Here is a 21,643-nt window from a genome sequence, read left to right as displayed (position 1 = left end):
GTTGGGAAGGTCAGGCATCGCAACCGACACAATTGGACTCTCCTTGTGGATTTGGGATTTCGAAGAACGCACAGTTCTTTGCGGTGCTTTTGCCAGCTTGAGTCTTTTCAGTTTTCTAGCGAGAGGCTGAGTGCTTCCATCCTCATGTGAAGCTGAACCACTAGCCATGAACATAGGCCAGGGCCTCAGCCGTTCCTTGCCACTCCGTGTGGTAAATGGCATATTGGCAAGTTTACGCTTCTCCTCCGACAATTTTATTTTAGGTTTTGGAGTCCTTTTTTTACTGATATTTGGTGTTTTGGATTTGACATGCTCTGTACTATGACATTGGGCATCGGCCTTGGCAGACGACGTTGCTGGCATTTCATCGTCTCGGCCATGACTAGTGGCAGCAGCTTCAGCACGAGGTGGAAGTGGATCTTGATCTTTCCCTAATTTTGGAACCTCAACATTTTAATAGGCACAACTAAAAGGCACCTCAGGTAAACAATGGAGATGGATGGATACTAGTATACTTACGGATGGACTGCCGAGTGCCGACACAGAGGTAGCTACAGCCGTGGACTACCGTACTGTACTGTGTCTGCTGCTAATATAGACTGGATGATAATGAGATGTAGTATGTATAAAGAAGAAAGAAAGAAAAAAACCACGGGTAGGTGGTATACAATTATGGATGGACTGCCGAGTGCCGACACAGAGGTAGCTACAGCCGTGGACTACCGTACTGTACTGTGTCTGCTGCTAATATAGACTGGATGATAATGAGATGTAGTATGTATGTATAAAGAAGAAAGAAAAAAAAAACCACGGGTAGGTGGTATACAATTATGGATGGACTGCCGAGTGCCGACACAGAGGTAGCTACAGCCGTGAACTACCGTACTGTGTCTGCTGCTAATATAGACTGGTTGATAATGAGATGTAGTATGTATAAAGAAGAAAGAAAAAAAAAAACACGGATAGGTGGTATACAATTATGGATGGACTGCCGAGTGCCGACACAGAGGTAGCTACAGCCGTGGACTACCGTACTGTACTGTGTCTGCTGCTAATATAGACTGGTTGATAATGAGATGTAGTATGTATAAAGAAGAAAGAAAAAAAAAAACCACGGGTAGGTGGTATACAATTATGGATGGACTGCCGAGTGCCGACACAGAGGTAGCTACAGCCGTGGACTACCGTACTGTACTGTGTCTGCTGCTAATATAGACTGGATGATAATGAGATGTAGTATGTATAAAGAAGAAAGAAAAAAAAAACCACGGGTAGGTGGTATACAATTATGGATGGACTGCCGAGTGCCGACACAGAGGTAGCTACAGCCGTGAACTACCGTACTGTGTCTACTGCTAATATAGACTGGTTGATAATGAGATGTAGTATGTATAAAGAAGAAAGAAAAAAAAAACACGGGTAGGTGGTATACAATTATGGATGGACTGCCGAGTGCCGACACAGAGGTAGCTACAGCCGTGGACTACCGTACTGTACTGTGTCTGCTGCTAATATAGACTGGTTGATAATGAGATGTAGTATGTATAAAGAAGAAAGAAAAAAAAAACCACGGGTAGGTGGTATACAATTATGGATGGACTGCCGAGTGCCGACACAGAGGTAGCTACAGCCGTGGACTACCGTACTGTACTGTGTCTGCTGCTAATATAGACTGGATGATAATGAGATGTAGTATGTATAAAGAAGAAAGAAAAAAAAAACCACGGGTAGGTGGTATACAATTATGGATGGACTGCCGAGTGCCGACACAGAGGTAGCTACAGCCATGGACTACCGTACTGTACTGTGTCTGCTGCTAATATAGACTGGATGATAATGAGATGTAGTATGTATAAAGAAGAAAGAAAAAAAAAACCACGGGTAGGTGGTATACAATTATGGATGGACTGCCGAGTGCCGACACAGAGGTAGCTACAGCCGTGGACTACCGTACTGTACTGTGTCTGCTGCTAATATAGACTGGTTGATAATGAGATGTAGTATGTATAAAGAAGAAAGAAAAAAAAAACCACGGGTAGGTGGTATACAATTATGGATGGACTGCCGAGTGCCGACACAGAGGTAGCTACAGCCGTGGACTACAGTACTGTACTGTGTCTGCTGCTAATATAGACTGGATGATAATGAGATGTAGTATGTATAAAGAAGAAAGGAAAAAAAAAACACGGGTAGGTGGTATACAATTATGGATGGACTGCCGAGTGCCGACACAGAGGTAGCTACAGCCGTGGACTACCGTACTGTACTGTGTCTGCTGCTAATATAGACTGGATGATAATGAGATGTAGTATGTATGTATAAAGAAGAAAGAAAAAAAAACCACGGGTAGGTGGTATACAATTATGGATGGACTGCCGAGTGCCGACACAGAGGTAGCTACAGCCGTGAACTACCGTACTGTGTCTGCTGCTAATATAGACTGGTTGATAATGAGATGTAGTATGTATAAAGAAGAAAGAAAAAAAAAACACGGGTAGGTGGTATACAATTATGGATGGATTGCCGAGTGCCGACACAGAGGTAGCTACAGCCGTGGACTACCGTACTGTACTGTGTCTGCTGCTAATATAGACTGGATGATAATGAGATGTAGTATGTATAAAGAAGAAAGAAAAAAAAAACCACGGGTAGGTGGTATACAATTATGGATGGACTGCCGAGTGCCGACACAGAGGTAGCTACAGCCGTGAACTACCGTACTGTGTCTGCTGCTAGTAGACTGGATGATAAATAATGATATAAAAAAATAAGAATTTACTTACCGATAATTCTATTTCTCATAGTCCGTAGTGGATGCTGGGGACTCCGTCAGGACCATGGGGAATAGCGGCTCAAAAATAAAGCTTTAGGATCAGGTGGTGTGTACTGGCTCCTCCCCCCATGACCCTCCTCCAAGCCTCAGTTAGGATACTGTGCTCGGACGAGCGTACACAATAAGGAAGGATATTGAACCCCGGGTAAGACTCATACCAGCCACACCAATCACACCGTATAACTTGTGATCTGAACCCAGTTAACAGTATGACAAACGTAGGAGCCTCTGAACAGACGGCTCACAACAAATAACAACCCGATTTTTTTGTAACAATAACTATGTACAAGTATTGCAGACAATCCGCACTTGGGATGGGTGCCCAGCATCCACTACGGACTACGAGAAATAGAATTATCGGTAAGTAAATTCTTATTTTCTCTAACGTCCTAAGTGGATGCTGGGGACTCCGTCAGGACCATGGGGATTATACCAAAGCTCCCAAACGGGCGGGAGAGTGCGGATGACTCTGCAGCACCGAATGAGAGAACCCAAGGTCCTCCTCAGCCAGGGTATCAAATTTGTAGAATTTTGCAAACGTATTTGCCCCTGACCAAGTAGCAGCTCGGCAGAGTTGTAATGCCGAGACTCCCCGGGCAGCCGCCCAGGATGAGCCCACTTTCCTTGTGGAATGGGCCTTGACAGATTTAGGTTGTGGCAAGCCTGCCACAGAATGTGCAAGTTGAATTGTGCTACAAATCCAACGAGCAATCGTCTGCTTAGAAGCAGGAGCACCCATCTTGTTGGGTGCATACAATATAAGCAGTGAGTCAGACTTTCTGACTCCCGCCGTTCTTGAAATATATATTTTCAATGCCCGGACCACGTCCAACAACTTGGAATCCTCCAACTCGTTAGTAGCCGCAGGCACCACAATAGGCTGGTTCAGGTGAAACGCTGACACCACCTTAGGCAGAAAATGAGGACGCGTCCGCAGTTCTGCCCTGTCCGTATGGAAAATCAGATATGGGCTCTTATATGATAAAGCCGCCAATTCTGATACTCTCCTGGCGGAAGCCAGGGCCAGTAGCATGGTTACTTTCCATGTGAGATACTTCAGCTCCACCGATTTGAGCGGCTCAAACCAATGGGATTTGAGAAAATCCAAGACTACATTAAGATCCCACGGTGCCACTGGGGGCACAACCGGGGGCTGTATATGTAGTACTCCTTTTACAAAGGTCTGGACTTCAGGAACTGAAGCCAATTCTTTCTGGAAGAAAATCGACAGGGCCGAAATTTGAACCTTAATGGACCCCAATTTGAGGCCCATAGACAATCCTGTTTGCAGGAAATGTAGGAATCGACCCAGTTGAAATTCCTCCGTGGGGGCCTTCCTGGCCTCACACCACGCAACATATTTTCTCCAAATGCGGTGATAATGTTGTGCAGTCACCTCCTTCCTGGCTTTTACCAGTGTAGGAATGACCTCTTCCGGAATGCCTTTTTCCTTTAGAATTCGGCGTTCAACCGCCATGCCGTCAAACGCAGCCGCGGTAAGTCTTGGAATAGACACGGTCCCTGCTGAAGCAGGTCCCGTCTTAGAGGTATAGGCCACGGATCCTCCGTGAGCATCTCTTGAAGTTCCGGGTACCAAGTTCTTCTTGGCCAATCCGGAGCCACTAGTATCGTTCTTACTCCCTTCTGCCGTATAATTCTCAGTACTTTTGGTATGAGAGGCAGAGGAGGGAACACATACACTGACTGGAACACCCACGGTGTTACCAGCGCGTCCACAGCTATTGCCTGAGGATCTCTTGACCTGGCGCAATACCTGTCCAGTTTTTTGTTGAGGCGGGACGCCATCATATCCACCATTGGTTTTTCCCAACGGTTCACAATCATGTGGAAGACTTCTGGATGAAGTCCCCACTCTCCCGGGTGTATATCGTGTCTGCTGAGGAAGTCTGCTTCCCAGTTGTCCACTCCCGGAATGAATACTGCTGACAGTGCTATCACATGATCTTCCGCCCAGCGAAGAATCCTTGCAGCTTCTGCCATTGCTGTCCTGCTTCTTGTGCCGCCCTGTCTGTTTACGTGGGCGACTGCCGTGATGTTGTCCGACTGGATCAACACCGGCTGACCCTGAAGCAGGGGTTTTGCCAGACTTAGAGCATTGTAAATCGCTCTTAGCTCCAGTATATTTATGTGAAGAGACATCTCCAGGCTTGACCATACTCCCTGGAAGTTTCTTCCTTGTGTGACCGCTCCCCAGCCTCTCAGACTGGCATCCGTGGTCACCAGGACCCAGTCCTGTATGCCGAATCTGCGGCCCTCTAACAGATGAGCACTCTGCAACCACCACAGAAGAGACACCCTTGTCCGTGGCGATAAGGTTATCCGCTGATGCATCTGCAGATGCGATCCGGACCATTTGTCCAGCAGATCCCACTGAAAAGTTCGTGCGTGGAATCTGCCGAATGGAATCGCTTCGTAAGAAGCCACCATCTTTCCCAGGACTCTTGTGCATTGATGTACAGACACTGTCCCTGGTTTTAGGAGGTTCCTGACAAGTTCGGATAACTCCCTGGCTTTCTCCTCCGGAAGAAACACCTTTTTCTGAACCGTGTCCAGAATCATTCCCAGGAACAGCAGACGTGTTGTCGGGGTCAACTGAGATTTTGGAAAATTCAGAATCCACCCGTGTTGTTGCAGCACTACTTGGGTTAGTGCTACTCCGTCCTCCAGCTGTTCTCTGGACCTTGCCCTTATCAGGAGATCGTCCAAGTAAGGGATAATTAATACGCCTCTTCTTCGCAGAAGAATCATCATTTCGGCCATTACCTTGGTAAAGACCCGAGGTGCCGTGGACAATCCAAACGGCAGCGTCTGAAACTGATAATGACAGTTTTGCACCACGAACCTGAGGTACCCTTGATGTGAAGGGCAAATTGGGACATGCAGGTAAGCATCCTTTATGTCCAGGGACACCATAAAGTCCCCTTCTTCCAGATTCGCTATCACTGCTCTGAGTGACTCCATCTTGAACTTGAATTTTTGTATGTACAGGTTCAAAGATTTCAGATTTAGAATAGGTCTTACCGAGCCGTCCGGCTTCGGTACCACAATATAGCGTGGAGTAATACCCCTTTCCCTGTTGTAGGAGGGGTACCTTGACTATCACCTGCTGAGCAAACAGCTTGTGAATGGCTTCCAATACCGTCGCCCTGTCTGAGGGAGACGTTGGCAAAGCAGACTTTAGGAACCGGCGAGGGGGAGACTTCTCGAATTCCAACCTGTAACCCTGAGATACTACCTGCAGAATCCAGGGGTCCACCTGTGAGCAAGCCCACTGTGCGCTGAAATTCTTGAGTCGACCCCCCACCGTTCCTGAGTCCGCTTGTAAGGCCCCAGCGTCATGCTGAGGGCTTTGCAGAACCCTGGGAGGGCTTCTGTTCCTGGGCAGGGGCTGCTTGCTGCCCTCTCTTACCCCTTCCTCTGCCCCTAGGCAGATATGACTGTCCTTTTGTCCGCTTGTTCTTATAGGACCGAAAGGACTGCGGCTGAAAAGACGGTGTCTTTTTCTGTTGGGAGGGGGTCTGAGGTAAAAAGTTGGATTTTCCGGCAGTTGCCGTGGCCACCAGATCCGATAGACCGACGCCAAATAATTCCTCCCCTTTATACGGCAATACTTCCATATGTCGTTTGGAATCCGCATCACCTGACCACTGTCGCGTCCATAAACTCCTTCTGGCAGATATGGACATCGCATTTACTCTCGATGCCAGAGTGCAAATATCTCTCTGCGCATCTCGCATATAAAGGAAAGCATCCTTTAATTGCTCTATAGTCAATAAAATACTGTCCCTATCCAGGGTATCAATATTTTCAGTCAGGGAATCCAACCAGACGACCCCAGCACTGCACATCCAGGCTGAGGCGATGGCCGGTCGCAGTATAACACCAGTATGTGTGTATATACTTTTTAGGGTAGTTTCCAGTCTCCTATCTGCTGGATCCTTGAGGGCGGCCGTATCCGGAGACGGTAACGCCACTTGTTTTGATAAGCGTGTGAGCGCTTTATCCACCCTAGGGGGTGTTTCCCAGCGCGCCCTAACCTCTGGCGGGAAAGGGTATAATGCTAATAACTTTTTTGAAATTAGCATTTTTCTATCTGGGTTAAACCACGCTTCATCACATACATCATTTAATTCCTCTGATTCAGGAAAAACTACAGGTAGTTTTTTCACCCCCCACATAATACCCCTTTTTGTGGTACTTGCAGCATCAGAGATATGCAAAGCCTCCTTCATTGCCGTGATCATATAACGTGTGGCCCTACTTGAAAATACGTTTGTTTCATCACCGTCGACACTAGATTCAGTGTCTGTGTCTGGGTCTGTGTCGACCGACTGAGGTAAAGGGCGCTTTACAGCCCCTGACGGTGTCTGAGACGCCTGGGCAGGTACTAACTGGTTTGCCGGCCGTCTCATGTCGTCAACTGATTTTTGTAATGTGCTGACATTATCACGTAATTCCATAAACAAAGCCATCCATTCCGGTGTCGACTCCCTGGGGGGTGACATCACCATTATCGGCAATTGCTCTGCCTCCACGCCAACATCGTCCTCATACATGTCGACACACACGTACCGACACACAGCAGACACACAGGGAATGCTCTTATCGAAGACAGGACCCCACTAGCCCTTTGGGGAGACAGAGGGAGAGTTTGCCAGCACACACCCAAGCGCTATAATATATATGGGAACAACCTTATATAAGTGTTGTTCCTTATAGCAGCTTAAATATATCCAGTATATCGCCAAAAAATGCCCCCCCTCTCTGTTTTACCCTGTTTCTGTAGTGCAGTGCAGGGGAGAGTCCTGGGAGCCTTCCTCACAGCGGAGCTGAGCAGGAAAATGGCGCTGTGTGCTGAGGAGAATAAGCCCCGCCCCCTATTTCGGCGGGCTTTCCTCCCGTGGATTTAGATAATTGGCATGGGTTAAATACATACATATAGCCTTAATGGCTATATGTGATGTATTCTTTTGCCTTAAGGTAATAAAATATTGCTGCCCAGGGCGCCCCCAGCAGCGCCCTGCACCCTCCGTGACCGCTTGCTGTGAAGTGTGTGACAACAATGGCGCACAGCTGCAGTGCTGTGCGCTACCTTCATGAAGACTGAAGAGCCTTCTGCCGCCTGTTTCCGGACCTTCAATCTTCAGCATCTGTAAGGGGGGTCGGCGGCGCGGCTCCGGGACGAACCCCAGGGTGAGACCTGTGTTCCGACTCCCTCTGGAGCTAATGGTGTCCAGTAGCCTAAGAATCCAATCCATCCTGCACGCAGGTGAGTTGAAATTCTCTCCCCTAAGTCCCTCGATGCAGTGAGCCTGTTGCCAGCAGGACTCACTGAAAATAAAAAACCTAAAAAAACTTTTTCTAAGCAGCTCTTTAAGAGAGCCACCTAGATTGCACCCTGCTCGGACGGGCACAAAAACCTAACTGAGGCTTGGAGGAGGGTCATGGGGGGAGGAGCCAGTACACACCACCTGATCCTAAAGCTTTATTTTTGTGCCCTGTCTCCTGCGGAGCCGCTATTCCCCATGGTCCTGACGGAGTCCCCAGCATCCACTTAGGACGTTAGAGAAATATATATATATCACTACTGCAGCCGGACAGGTATATATAATATAATGAGGGACCTGCTGGAGTGGACACTGTCTGTCAGCAGAATGAGTTTTTTAATTTTTATAGAATAAAAAAACACCACACAAGTCACACGACGAGTGTACTTTTTCAGGCAGACATTCAATCACAATATACTATACTGGTGGTCAGTGTGGTCAGGTCACTGGTCACAGTGGTCAGTGGTCAGTCACACTGGCAGTGGCACTCTGGCAGCAAAAGTGTGCACTGTTTAATATGTACTCCTGGCTCCTGCTATAACCTATAACTGCTCCCCAGTCTCCCCCACAATTAAGCTGTGTGAGCACAGTCAGATATTATACATAGATGATGCAGCACACTGGGCTGAGCACAGATATGGTATGTGAGTGTGACTGAGTCACTGTGTATCGTTTTTTTCAGGCAGAGAACAAGAACAGAACGGATTATTAAATAATAATAAATTATAAAACTGCACTGGTGGTCAGGTCACTGGTCATCAGTCACTAGTATAACTCCTCCTAAGCTCCAGTAAGTAAATGAAGTGTCTCACTCTCACTCTATCTATTTTAATTTCTAAACGGAGAGGACGCCAGCCACGTCCTCTCCCTATCAATCTCAATGCACGTGTGAAAATGGCCGCGACGCGCGGCTCCTTATATAGAATCCGAGTCTCGCGATAGAATCCGAGCCTCGCGAGAATCCGACAGCGTGATGATGACGTTCGGGCGCGCTCGGGTTAACCGAGCAAGGCGGGAAGATCCGAGTCGCTCGGACCCGTGTAAAAAAACATGAAGTTCGGGCGGGTTCGGATTCAGAGAAACCGAACCCGCTCATCTCTACCCACCACACAACCACCTCCCATCGCCAATGAGTGTAGTGTATGCCACCTCGCACCGCTGCCCCTCAGCCTCCCCCAGGTCACTAGTATTCTGGGAATAAAATGCAGACTGGAGCAGGGAAAGCAGAAGCACATACCTCCCCCTCACCCTCTTCACTGGCGCGTGTCCTGGGCTGGTTCCTCTCTCCATAAGTGTGATGTTATGATGGGTCACACACAGGGAGGCCAATCCGGGGCCATTTTTTAATCCCGGGATTAGGGATTGAAAAATCCTCAATCCCGAGATTCCCAGGATTGAACTGTACTTTAATGTACCCCCTCATTTCAAGTTCAGAATAAAAAAAAAGAAGAAGAAAAAAACGTACTCACTATGGAGTAAAGGTGTCCCCAGGTTCCAGAGGCAGGCAGCATTACTGCACTGCAGCAGAGCTGGCAATTGGCAGTGAGTAGTAATAAGCAAGGCCAGCCACCGCTAGTGTGTCACTTACAGTGCACCAGCTCTGGCGTCCTCCTCTGCTCAATTTGATGGCGGGTGGGCTGGAGGGAAGGCGCGCTGAAGGGCGAAACTAACGGGCCCGTCTGGGATGGGGCTGCGCAGCGTGACCATGCCGTGCACAGCGGGGCAGCCGGAGCTGGGCAGCGTCCGAGGCTAAACTGAGCGCTAGTGCTCAGCGACACTGTCTGGCTAAAAAAACTAATGCTGATTCGCAGCTTAATCCCGTGAATCCCGGGATTGGAGGCTCCAATCTAGGGATTCAAATCCTGGGATCCCGCCGATCCCGGGATTGGCCACTCTAATCACACATACAGCACACCACACTAAATGAGACACAGCAGGCGAGCGCTGGAACCGGCCTGGCACTTGTCAGCCTGACTGTAGTATTCAGCCGGCCCAGCCCTTGGGCATTTTTGGCGGAGTTTACAGTCCGCCATGATTCAGCCCTGGCGGCAGTCCAACCCCCCCCACCCCCCCACCCCCGGGTCCTAATCGGCTGTTTGGTTGCCTAGTGGTAAATCTGGTGATGATCAGGTGATGATCAGGTAGCCAGTTGGGTCACAGTTAGAAGGAAGAATAAGAGGGGGAGGCACGACATCTCCGAACTATCAAACCCGAACAAATTTGCCCGATTGGACGAGGAATCGGAGGATGATAGCGAAGAAATGACGGTGCCGGAGGAGACTGCTCCCTCTAGCATCCAGAGGTGCGGTCCCTCTGGCGCGGTTGGGATAAAAGATAGAGAGGTACCTAGTCAAATGGTGGTGGTAGGGGATTCTATCATCAGGAAGGCAGATAGGGCAATCTGCTACCGGGACCGTGATCGCCGTACAGTCTGTTGTCTCCCGGGTGCTCGGGTACGGCACATCGCGGACCGGGTAGATAGATTGTTGGGAGGGGCTGGCAAAGACCCGGCGGTCTTGGTGCACGTTGGCACCAATGACAAAGTTAGCGGAAGGTGGGATGTCCTTAAGAAAGATTATAGGGACTTAGGAAAGAAACTGAAGGCAAGGACATCTAAGGTAATATTCTCGGAATTATTACCCGTGCCACGCGCTAGTCCAGGGAGGCAGAGGGAGATTAGGGAGGTAAATGTGTGGCTTAGGGATTGGTGCAGGAAAGAGGGGTTTGTGTTCCTGGAACACTGGGCGGACTTCTCAGTCAGACGCCATCTCTTTTGTCGTGACGGATTGCACCTGACTGAGGAGGGGGCAGCGGTGCTGGGGGGAAGGATGGTTAGAAGGTTGGAGGAGATTTTAAACTAGGAGCCTGGGGGGAGGGTTTAGCTAAAAACTACGGGTCATGCAGTGAGAATAGTGGGGATGGCGGTAGTAAACAAAATGGGGAAGAAGTTGGGGGGAGGGTAAGAGCAGGCAGTAAGGTTATTAACATGGGTACTAAAAGGGATTTTACCAAAGCACTAACCAATGACGATTACAGGTCATCCTTGCCACATAAGGTGAAAGATGTCCCTAATGCAAGGGAAAATACTTATCTTAGTTGTATGTATGTAAACGCCAGAAGCATTACTGGTAAAAAGGGTGAACTAGAAATACTTGCAGCAAGCAAACAGTATGATATTATAGGCATTACTGAAACTTGGTGGGATGAATCTCATGACTGGACAGTCAATCTAGAGGGCTATACACTGTTTAGGAGAGACAGACTAAATAAAAAGGGTGGAGGGGTGTGTCTGTACGTAAAGCCGTTTTTAAAACCTAATATATGGGAAGATACTCAGGAGGGTACTGTAGACACTGTTGAGACACTATGGGTAGAAATTGCATGCGGGGAAAAAGGAACAAAAAAGTTAGTATTGGGTGTATGCTATAGGCCGCCTGGTATCAACGCATCTGATGATGAATTGTTACTAAAGCAAATTGAAAAAGCAGCAGGAGTAGGAGACATAGTAGTGATGGGAGATTTTAACTATCCAGAGATAAACTGGAAAAACGATTCATGTGATACTGCTAGGGGCAATATGTTTTTAAACACACTAAATGATAACTACCTAGTCCAACTAATTGAGGAACCAACTAGGTACAATGCAATCTTAGACCTGGTATTAACAAACAATCAGGATTTGGTATCGGGTATTATAGTAGGGGAACCCATAGGAAACAGCGACCATAATATGGTCACATTCAATATCAGTTTCTACAAACAGCCCTATACTGGCTCAACTAGGACTTTAAATTTTAGCAAAGCAAATTTTGAAATGATGAGGGTATTTTTCAGGGATATTGAATGGGAAGGTTTGTTTTTAGGAAAAAATACTACGGAGAAATGGGAGGTACTAAAATTCCTGCTAGCTAAAAATACACTCAAATATATTCCTATGAGTAGCAAAAAAGGGAATAAAAATCATAAACCGATGTGGCTTAACAAAAAGATTAAGGAATTTATGGGCAAGAAAAGGCGAGCATTTAAAAAATACAAATCTGACGGGGAAGCAGAGTCATTTCAGCACTATAAGGAATGTAACAAAAATTGCAAAAAGGAAATAAGAGCGGCTAAAGTAGAAACTGAAAAACTAGTAGCAAAGGAAAGCAAAGCAAATCCCAAAAAATTCTTTAAATACATCAATAGCAAGAGATTAAAAAAGGAGAGTATAGGCCCTTTGAAGGACACGTTGGGAGTCTTAAGCAAAAATGATAATGACATAGCGAACACACTAAATGAGTTTTTTTCAACAAAATTCACTAGAGAGGACCCAATTCAGGGACTGACACACAATCTCAATAAGGACAATATCACACTGATAGGTACTTATTTAAGCGAGGAAGTAGTCTGTCACCGATTAAAACATTTAAAGATTAATAAATCACCAGGGCCCGATGGTATTCATCCAAGGGTTCTAATGGAGCTTCACTCTGAACTGGCAAAACCGCTATCTCTGATCTTTGAGGATTCAGTTATATCAGGTATGGTTCCCAAAGACTGGCGTATAGCGGAAGTAGTGCCTATATTCAAAAAGGGAAGTAAAGCTGAACCAGGTAATTATAGACCAGTTAGTCTTACATCTATAGTGGGGAAAGTATTGGAAGGTATTCTAAGAGATAGTATTCAGAAGTTCCTTGAAACCAATAAGGTCATTAAAAGGAATCAACATGGGTTTATGAAGGACAGATCCTGTCAAACCAACTTACTTGGCTTTTATGAAATGGTAAGCGCAAACCTAGATCAGGGTAAAGACGTGGATGTAATCTTTTTAGACTTTGCCAAAGCGTTTGATACTGTACCACACATGAGACTTATATACAAGCTACAAGAATCAGGGCTAGGAAGCACAATATGCACTTGGGTCAAAAACTGGTTAGATAATAGGAAGCAGCGCGTTGTGGTTAATGGATATTTTTCAACTTGGACTGAAGTGCTAAGTGGTGTGCCGCAAGGCTCAGTATTAGGACCGCTATTGTTCAATATTTTCATTAACGACCTAACAGAAGGTCTAGAGAGCATGGTGTCAATTTTTGCAGATGATACCAAATTGTGTAAGGCTATAAATACAGAGGAGGATGCCGAGTCTCTTCAGAACGACTTAGTTAAATTAGAAGCATGGGCAGCCAAATGGAGAATGCGCTTCAACACAGACAAGTGTAAGGTAATGCACTGTGGTAACAAGAACAAAAAATTACACCTACCTACTAAATGGGGTAAAACTAGGGGATTCTGTACTGGAAAAGGACTTAGGTGTCCTCATAGATAGCAAGCTAAGCAGTAGTACCCAAAGTAGGACTGCAGCAAAGAAGGCTAATAAGATATTAGCATGCATAAAACGGGGTATTGATGCTGGGGACGAGAGTAATATACTCCCATTATATAAATCACTAGTGAGGCCACACCTTGAATACTGTGTACAGTTCTGGGCACCGTACTACAAAAAGGATATCCTGGAGCTTGAAAAGGTACAAAGGAGGGCGACCAAACTAATTAAGGGCATGGAGACGATGGAATACAAGGAAAGGCTTGAAAGACTAGGCATGTTTACATTGGAAAAGCGGAGACTAAGAGGGGATATGATCAACATCTACAAATATATAAGGGGACAATACTCAGAGCTTGCGCGGGACCTGTTTTTGGTTAGATCAACACAGAGGACTCGTGCACACTCGCTCAGGTTAGAGGAGAGGAGATTCCGCACAATACGGCGTAAAGGCTTTTTCACGGTAAGGACAATACGTGTTTGGAATTCCCTGCCCGAGGGAGTTGTAATGGCGGAATCTGTCAACACGTTTAAGAATGGGTTAGATAAATTCCTATTGGATAAGGATATCCAGGGGTATGGTGCATAGTCATGCATTATAGTTACTATTTAGTCAAATCATCATGCAGAGGACACCACAAATAGGTTGAACTCGATGGACAATTGTCTTTTTTCAACCTCAGATACTATGTTACTATGAGTAGTAAGTTCAAAACTCTTTACAGTGACTCTGCAGATGGCTGCTACGTGTCATTATGTGACTGTCAATTCATTAGGAACTAGTGACATCATTATGTCTGTATACCATACAGTATGTTACTTCTAGTGTACAAACAACATTGCTCTGAATTATACGTAACTCTTAAGCAAACTGGCAGACCGGAAATGCCGCTCAGAGTAGTCAGAGCCCAGAACATATCTTGTCATTATTTCCTTTAAAATGAATGTGTACATGCAAATCCATTATGTCAGAGATCTTCATTTTTAGACTATGGAATGCAGGCAGCCCATATGAACTCTCTTCGGGTTGGGTTCGGGAGAACGGCAGATGAGATGCTGGCAGTCTACATACCGACCCCTGCATCCCGACTTTTCTGAATACCGACAGGGGCTCCATAGTAAACGAACCCTAATCCTAACCCTCCTTGCCCGCAGCCTAACCTTAACCCTTCCCTGCTGCAGCCTAACTAACCCTCCCTCCCCGCAGCCTAAACCTAACTCTCCATTCAAGCAGCCTATCCCTCCCCCTGCAGCCTAACCATAACCCTCCCTGGCATACTTATGTTCAGGATCCCACCAGTCAGGATTCCGGCGCCGACTTCCTGAACGCCGGTATCGCAAACGCTGGCATGGTGACTACATCTGCTGTCTGCTCATGTATTTTCATGTAACATCGCTTTAAAATTGCACCAACCTTGGGAATTTTGGAAGAGGCGGTAAAAGTTTTCCTGTCCGTCTGTAGTTGAAGAGTCCTCCAAGCACCAGTGCAGAAATAATTAGGGTAAGAATCACTGTGAGAAGGACAGCCACTCCTCCTGTAAATAAGAAATAATTAGGGTAAGAATCACTGTGAGAAGGACAGCCACTCCTCCTGTAAATAAGAAATAATTAGGGTAAGAATCACTGTGAGAAGGACAGCCACTCCTCCTGTAAATAAATAATATGGTCAGAGATGGCCAAAAAGATGGTCAGAACAGCGGACATAAAACGTTCACAATAGGAAGTATTATACTGTATTGTTGGACGTACTTGTTCCTGCAAGTAGACCCGTTTGACCAGCTAAATTACAGTTGTCCCCATAATATCCTTGTGCACACCTGGAATAAAAAAGAAAATACATATTAATCACAGTGGTATATAAGGTTAAGAACATATAATAAAAGTATACTGGGTGAGTATTTTGTTCACGTGTGAATTATCATCCAGGCGCGGCTGTTGTGTAGAATTTTTATGCATACCTGCAGGGCCGGATTAATGTTTATGAGGGCCCCTACCAATAAAATGATCAATAAAATATACTAGCAATGTTATTAGAAAGTACTCAAGGGGTTGAAATTGCATATTTATCAATGCATTCTCAGGTGTCAGTCTTCTCCAATTGTTGTCTGGCTCCTGCATATTTGTCACAGCCCTGCTGGTAAAGAGAGGGTGAATCCGATGATGCGTCCCAACTAGCCAGTAGCTCAGTGTGAGCTTCATCAGGAGCAGGTGGAGCCTGCCCTAACGTGACCAGATGGATGTTTCTGGGTGGTAACTGCAGTGACATGTGGATGCTTGGAACACCGGGAAGCGGTTACAATACCGCTAGTCGGGATCCCGGAAGTCACAATGCTGATGCCGGAACCCGACTAGTGGAGGAATACCGCCGCTGGAATACCGGCACCACAGGCTTTTCTCCCTCTATGGGTGTTCACCGATTCCGCAACACGTAATGTGAGTGTTGTAAGGGTGTAGTCCTGCTTCCATGCTCATTAGCAGCGTGCAAACAGAGATGGAATGGGATGCAGCGAGGAAGATGGCAGTCACTATGCCAACAGTGACTATGTAGACAGGGGAAAGCCAGTACCAGGATCCTGACACGCTTGTAATGCTACTCAAAGCATTTTAACACCATGCAGGCATTCTAACTTTAAACATTCTGATTTAGGAGCATTTTTAAAGTTCAAATGTCGGCACAGTTAATGCTTTAGGTAGTATTTCTGCCGCATCAGGACAGGATCCCCGCGTTGACTTTCTCGTGTTGACACAGTGACTGTAGACTAAAACTTACCCAACCCGCTTGATACCTGTTTCTGATGGATATTTTGCACCTATTATTGGGTAGGTGCAACTGCCGGTACTAATAATGAAGGCTGTGGCCATAAAATCAGTGCGCATATGGATGCAGACGCACAGAAACTCGCACAGCCTAATACTCGCCAGACGCAAATGCTCAGAAGTAGCCCCCGACAACTGTAATACCACAATGACCACACAAGACGTTTCACAGAAGTGCAAGGTTCCAGTAATTAATTTTTCTAGTTCTACTTCTGATTTTCCATTCTACGGAATACCATTCTGCAATGTACAGTATATGCTAATCTTCATGCTGTGGAGATTATAGTCTATGAATACCTGGAGTGACAACAGTTACATCATCCTCCTCTGTGATGTGGTTGGGGTAGGACTATGGTGGTCATTCCGAGTTGATCGCAGCCAGCAACTTTTTGCTGCTGGTGCGATCAACTAGTCCATGCCTATGGGGGAGTGTATTTTAGCTTAGCAGGGCTTCGCTCGCTTGTGCTGCCCTGCTAAGATAAAAAAGTTGTGTGTAAAAGAAGACTAGCCCTAGACCTACTTACCCTGTGCGATGGCTCCAGTGATGCAGGTCCCGGCTTTGACGTTAAACATTCACCCTCCGTTCTTCTGACCACGCCTGTGTTTTCTCCACCACTCCCCGAAAACGGGCGGTCTGGTGACGCCTTCTTTCTATCTATCTTTTTGCGGTCGCCGATGCGACCGCTTTCCTCGTAATCTGCGTCGTAACCCGGCGATCTCCGTCGCCGGGTGATGATACGCGTGCGCAGTGCGCATTCCGGACCCGTTCGCATCGCAGCGACAAACCGCTGCGTGCGAACAGGTCAAAATGACCCCCAATAAGCACACATTTGCCTCCAATTTACAAAGCAAATTTAGAACATTTGTCTGAAAGTGTTTATCAGTTTTCTTAGTCTTTTTTATATATATATATGTATATATAAATGCAGGAATGGTTGTGCAATCAATGTCCTTAAATCTCCTGATTTTTAGTCCACAATTCAATCGATGCAAGTGCTGGCACTTCAATAAACAGCGTAACCACAGCTGTACTGTTCCAATGTGCACTAAAAAAGAGTGAAGGCGCACTCAATGAGCAGGTATAACAGGTAATTTAATACAATGATAAAAACTTCGTCCACACCCCCTGACGAAGTCCGGCAGTGACGAAACGCGTTGGGCGTGGCCGGGAAGGACAGCTCTGAGCGATCGGAGTTTGTTGCTGAGTCCATGAGCATACACGCTGAGGAGACCATTTGCTGATTGAGCGGCAGAGAACGATTCACCAGTTGCTATCCGGAGGCACTATGGATTTGTTCGTGAGCCGGCTGTTTTAAACTGAGATGTATGTGAGCTTTTATCATTGTATTAAATTACCTGTTATACCTGCTCATTGAGTGCGCCTTCACTCTTTTTTAGTGCATATATGTATATATATATACATATATATATATAGAGCAGTCCCATGAATATACATTAAAAATATCTTCTTTTTTTAATATATAATGGTGGGAGAGATATAGCAGACATTGGAGAGAGATAAAGTACCAACTAATAAAGTCCTGTCATTTTTTAAACACAGTCGCGGATGTACTAATCCTTGGAGAGTGATAAAGTGGAGAGAGATTAGTACCAGCCAATCAGCTCCTAACTCATTTTTCAATCGCAACAGTTAGGAGCTGATTGGCTGGTACTTTATCTCCATCCACTTAATCTCTCTCCAAGGTTTCATATATCTCCCCCAAAGTCTTCTTCTAAGGAGAACGAATTGACAGAATAGGAGAGGAGTGGGTTAAACCTCAGCTAGTCTGGGGGCAGGACGGTAAGGCATTATGGGAGTATTATTGTTAGCCAATAGGAATGAATGTTGGGGGTAGGTGGAATGGGTTCTTAAGCCTGAGAAAGGGGCTGGGTCAGCCTCTTCTGCTCTTGTCGTGGTGAGGGTGAGTGCTCTACCCCCCCTTTTTTGCCTCTTGCTGTGCTGCATCTTAATTATCTGTGCCCTTGTCATAGCTGCTGTTGCTGTGCCCCCTCTGTCCTCTTTGCCCGGGATTATACTTTTGCCTGTCATGCCCCGTCCTCGCCGCTCCTCTGCCCCCCCTGCCTGCTTCCTCGATGCGGCCCCTACTCGGGAGCCGGCCTCCGATGCATCAGGCCGGAGCGCTCCGCTCGCGGCTGGGTCCGTGCCTGCGGGCGCTGCTGCGGGCGCTCGTTCTCGGGCGCGCGCAGCGGCGCGTGCTTCCGCCCCGTCGCCGGCTAGGCCACGGCTGCCAGAGGATCTCTCCGGCGCGCCTGCGGCTGACGTTGGGCTGGGCGGCAGGCGGGTGCGCGGTGCAGCAGGCAGCCGGCGGCGAGAGAGAGCCGGGGAGCCAGCTGGCGTGGGTTCTCCGCCGGCTGCTGCGGCGCGGGGACGCGCGCATGCGCGTTCCCTGCGCTCTCCACCACTGAGAGTCACCAGAGGCTCCCCAGAGCATGAGGGGATTGCCTCTATGGAGGGGGACGGTGACCCTTCCACGGGCCGTCCGGTGAGGCTGGTGCAGTCCGGATCGCGGGCCCGCTCTGATGGGGGGGCTCCCGGGGGCCTCTGGTAGTGACGGCGGGGGGCCGTAGGGGGGGGGGGGGTTCTGGCTGGTGGCAGTAGGCAGCGGGTTCTCCCGTAGGGCGGGGCCAGTGGGGGCCGGAGCGGCTCGGTGGCTCGGGATGCACCGCAGGAGGGAACGGGGGTTATTGGGGTGGCTAGAGCCGGTTCCCGGCGGGGCCGACCTTGGCGGCGTGCCGGCGCGGTTCGACCCATCCCAGCTGTGGACCCGGGGGCTGGGGGGACCTCTGGAGCTGCGGCTGCGGCTCTGGATCCCTCTGCCGTTGCGTCGGCACTGTCGGCAATGACGGCGGCGTTTGCGCCGTTTTTGTCGGGTTTGTCCCCGGGTGGCGTTTCATCGGTTCCCGCTGCCGGCGACGCGGCCGTTCCCCCAAGTGCATCTGACCCAGCCATGGCGCAATTTCTACAGGCGTGTCGCAGTCTGGGCTCCGCCGCTGCGTTGCTGGGTAGCACTACCCCATCGCCTGCGGAGGCGTCTGCTTTCATTCCCGTCAGGGGGGCTTTGGCTCCTGGGGCGGTTGTCCCTTCTTTTTCAGGTGCGGATCCGGATAGCGATCAGGACGAGGAGCCGGTCGTGGCCGTCGTATCGCCTTCCAGAAGCGGGCTCGCCGGTGAGTGGGACGCAGATACTGTTGCTATGTCACTGGGGTCCTCTTCTTCCTCGTACGGCAGTACGTCGAGTAGATCTTCCTCTTCTTCGTCGTGCCAGTCTGCGGTTAGTAGCACCGCGAAGGCTAGGAAGAGAGCTATCAGGTACGCGCGACGTGAGGCACGGCACCGGGATAAGCGGTCTCGGAGGAGTAGTGGTAGTTCTCGACGGGAAAGGAGGAGGCGTAATTTGCCGGGCGTGGTTCGCTGCGAGTACACGGCAGTCTTGCGGGGATTGCGGGAGAGTTGCAGGAGGAGGATTAGACGGGGGGAATACGTCGACCTCTTTACGTTGACGGAGGACACCAAGAGGGAAGGTAAGGAAGCGCTAGCGGAGGGCGGTATTGGGACAGAGGCCTTTCGATCATATGACAACTGGTTGTCGGGTTCCTGTGTTTTCGCGGCGTGCTACTTGGAGGATCGCCCTGATGAACACATGAACGTCATCAGGTATATTCACCTCGTGCATGACATGCAGCGTCAGTCTGAGGACGATTCGTGGCTACAATACGACAAACAGTTCCGTCAGAAACACGATTGCCTACACGTCATTGACTTCGGATGCAAAGACGTGGAGGTATGGCTGCGAGTCACGCGAGCGCAAGATGTGAAGGTGGTGGATAAGGGGGCGCCGGTGGCGCAGGCTGCAACGGCAAGTCAGTATCGACCAGCGGTTGAGGGTCCGCCACAGCGCCCTTGGAATGCGGCCCGTTCTCCGCAGCAGACGCCGGCGAGGGGGAAGTGTTTCGCGTTCAACAATGCCACGTGCCCCCTTGGGCAGCGGTGTCATTTTCGACACCTTTGCTTGCGATGTAACGGATCCCACCCTGCTTCCAATTGCTTCCGCTGGGGGCGTCCTGGTGCCAAGACGGCCGCTGGCCCTGCCGGAAGAACAACGGGCGGGCTTGCCGCTAGTTAGGGCGCCGTCCCCGGTTCGTTTGGGGGCCATGCTAAAATGGTTGGGATGGTACCCAAACACAGACGACGCAAGATTTCTGCGGGAGGGTTTTGCGTCGGGTTTTCGTTTGCCTGTGGTGGGGGATGTTTTAGTTCGGGCCGCCAGGAACCTGCAGTCTGCCCGGGATTTCCCTGACGTGCTTCGAGGTAAAGTGGAACAGGAGGTTCGACTAGGGAGAATGGCGGGCCCCTTCGCGCAGCCACCTATCGAGGATTTGATTATTTCCCCGGTGGGGGTTGTGCCCAAAAAGGCTCCGGGTAAGTTTCGGCTCATTCAGCATTTGTCTTATCCATCGGGGTCCTCGGTGAACGATGCGATTTCGCCGGAAGATTGTTCGGTGGTGTATCAGTCCTTTGAGGATGCTCTGGGCTTGGTCCGGGAGTGTGGCTCGGGGGCCCTCATGGCTAAGCTGGATGTTGAATCGGCTTTTCGCTTGCTCGCTTTGCACCCGGAGTCGTTTCGATTCATGGGTTTCCGCGTCGGGAAGGAATACTTCATTGACAAGTGTCTGCCTATGGGGTGTTCCGTTTCGTGTGCCTTTTTTGAAAAGTTCAGCACCTTTTTGCATTGGTGCGTGGAGTTTTCTTGCGGAGGTAGCGGGATTGCACATTACCTGGATGATTTTTTGTGCATGGGGCCCACTCATTCTCCTCGCTGTGGTTTCCTGCTGTTCTCGCTGCGGGCGTTGCTGGGGCATTTTGGCGTCCCGGTGGCCGAGGATAAGACGGAGGGGCCCCTCTCCTGCTTGTCCTTTTTAGGTATCGAGATCGATACAGTCGCGGGGGCGTGCCGACTGCCTCAGGACAAGGTCATGCAGCTTCGGGAGTCCATTGCGCAGTGCTCGGGACGAAGTAAGGTTACTTTGCGGGAGGCGCAATCCCTCTTAGGTCGCTTGAACTTTGCCTGTCGGGTGATTCCAATGGGCAGGATTTTTTGCCGGAAGTTGGAGCGGTCCACGGCCGGGGTGTCCAGGCCGCACCATTTTGTCCGTTTCTCGGCAGAGATTAGGCGGGACCTCGCTATGTGGGTTTCGTTCCTGGCGGATTTCAATGGTGTACATATCTGGATGGCCCCGCTCGTTGATAGTTTCAAATTGCAGTTGTTTACAGATGCGGCGGGCTCCTCGGGGTTCGGTTGTTACCTGGACGGGGCTTGGTGC

General features: G+C 48.7%; 1 protein-coding gene across 1 annotated transcript in view; it reads right to left on the bottom strand.

Moving 5' to 3' along the window:
- Positions 1-21,643, bottom strand: part of LRP2 (LDL receptor related protein 2) — a 449,269-nt gene that overhangs the window by 49,177 nt on the left and 378,449 nt on the right. Inside the window, exons 75-76 of the mRNA XM_063932587.1 lie at positions 15,233-15,300; positions 14,898-15,018 (exon numbers count right to left, since the gene is read on the bottom strand). Of these exons, the coding sequence (XP_063788657.1) occupies positions 14,898-15,018; positions 15,233-15,300 (189 nt within the window). The remainder of the gene's footprint in view (positions 1-14,897; positions 15,019-15,232; positions 15,301-21,643) is intronic.

The sequence above is a fragment of the Pseudophryne corroboree genome, chromosome 7 (genome assembly GCF_028390025.1).
Source record: "Pseudophryne corroboree isolate aPseCor3 chromosome 7, aPseCor3.hap2, whole genome shotgun sequence".
Classification (NCBI taxonomy): Eukaryota; Metazoa; Chordata; class Amphibia; order Anura; family Myobatrachidae; genus Pseudophryne; species Pseudophryne corroboree.
Note: the sequence above shows the minus strand (reverse complement) of the source record. Positions and strands in the feature narration are given on the sequence as shown.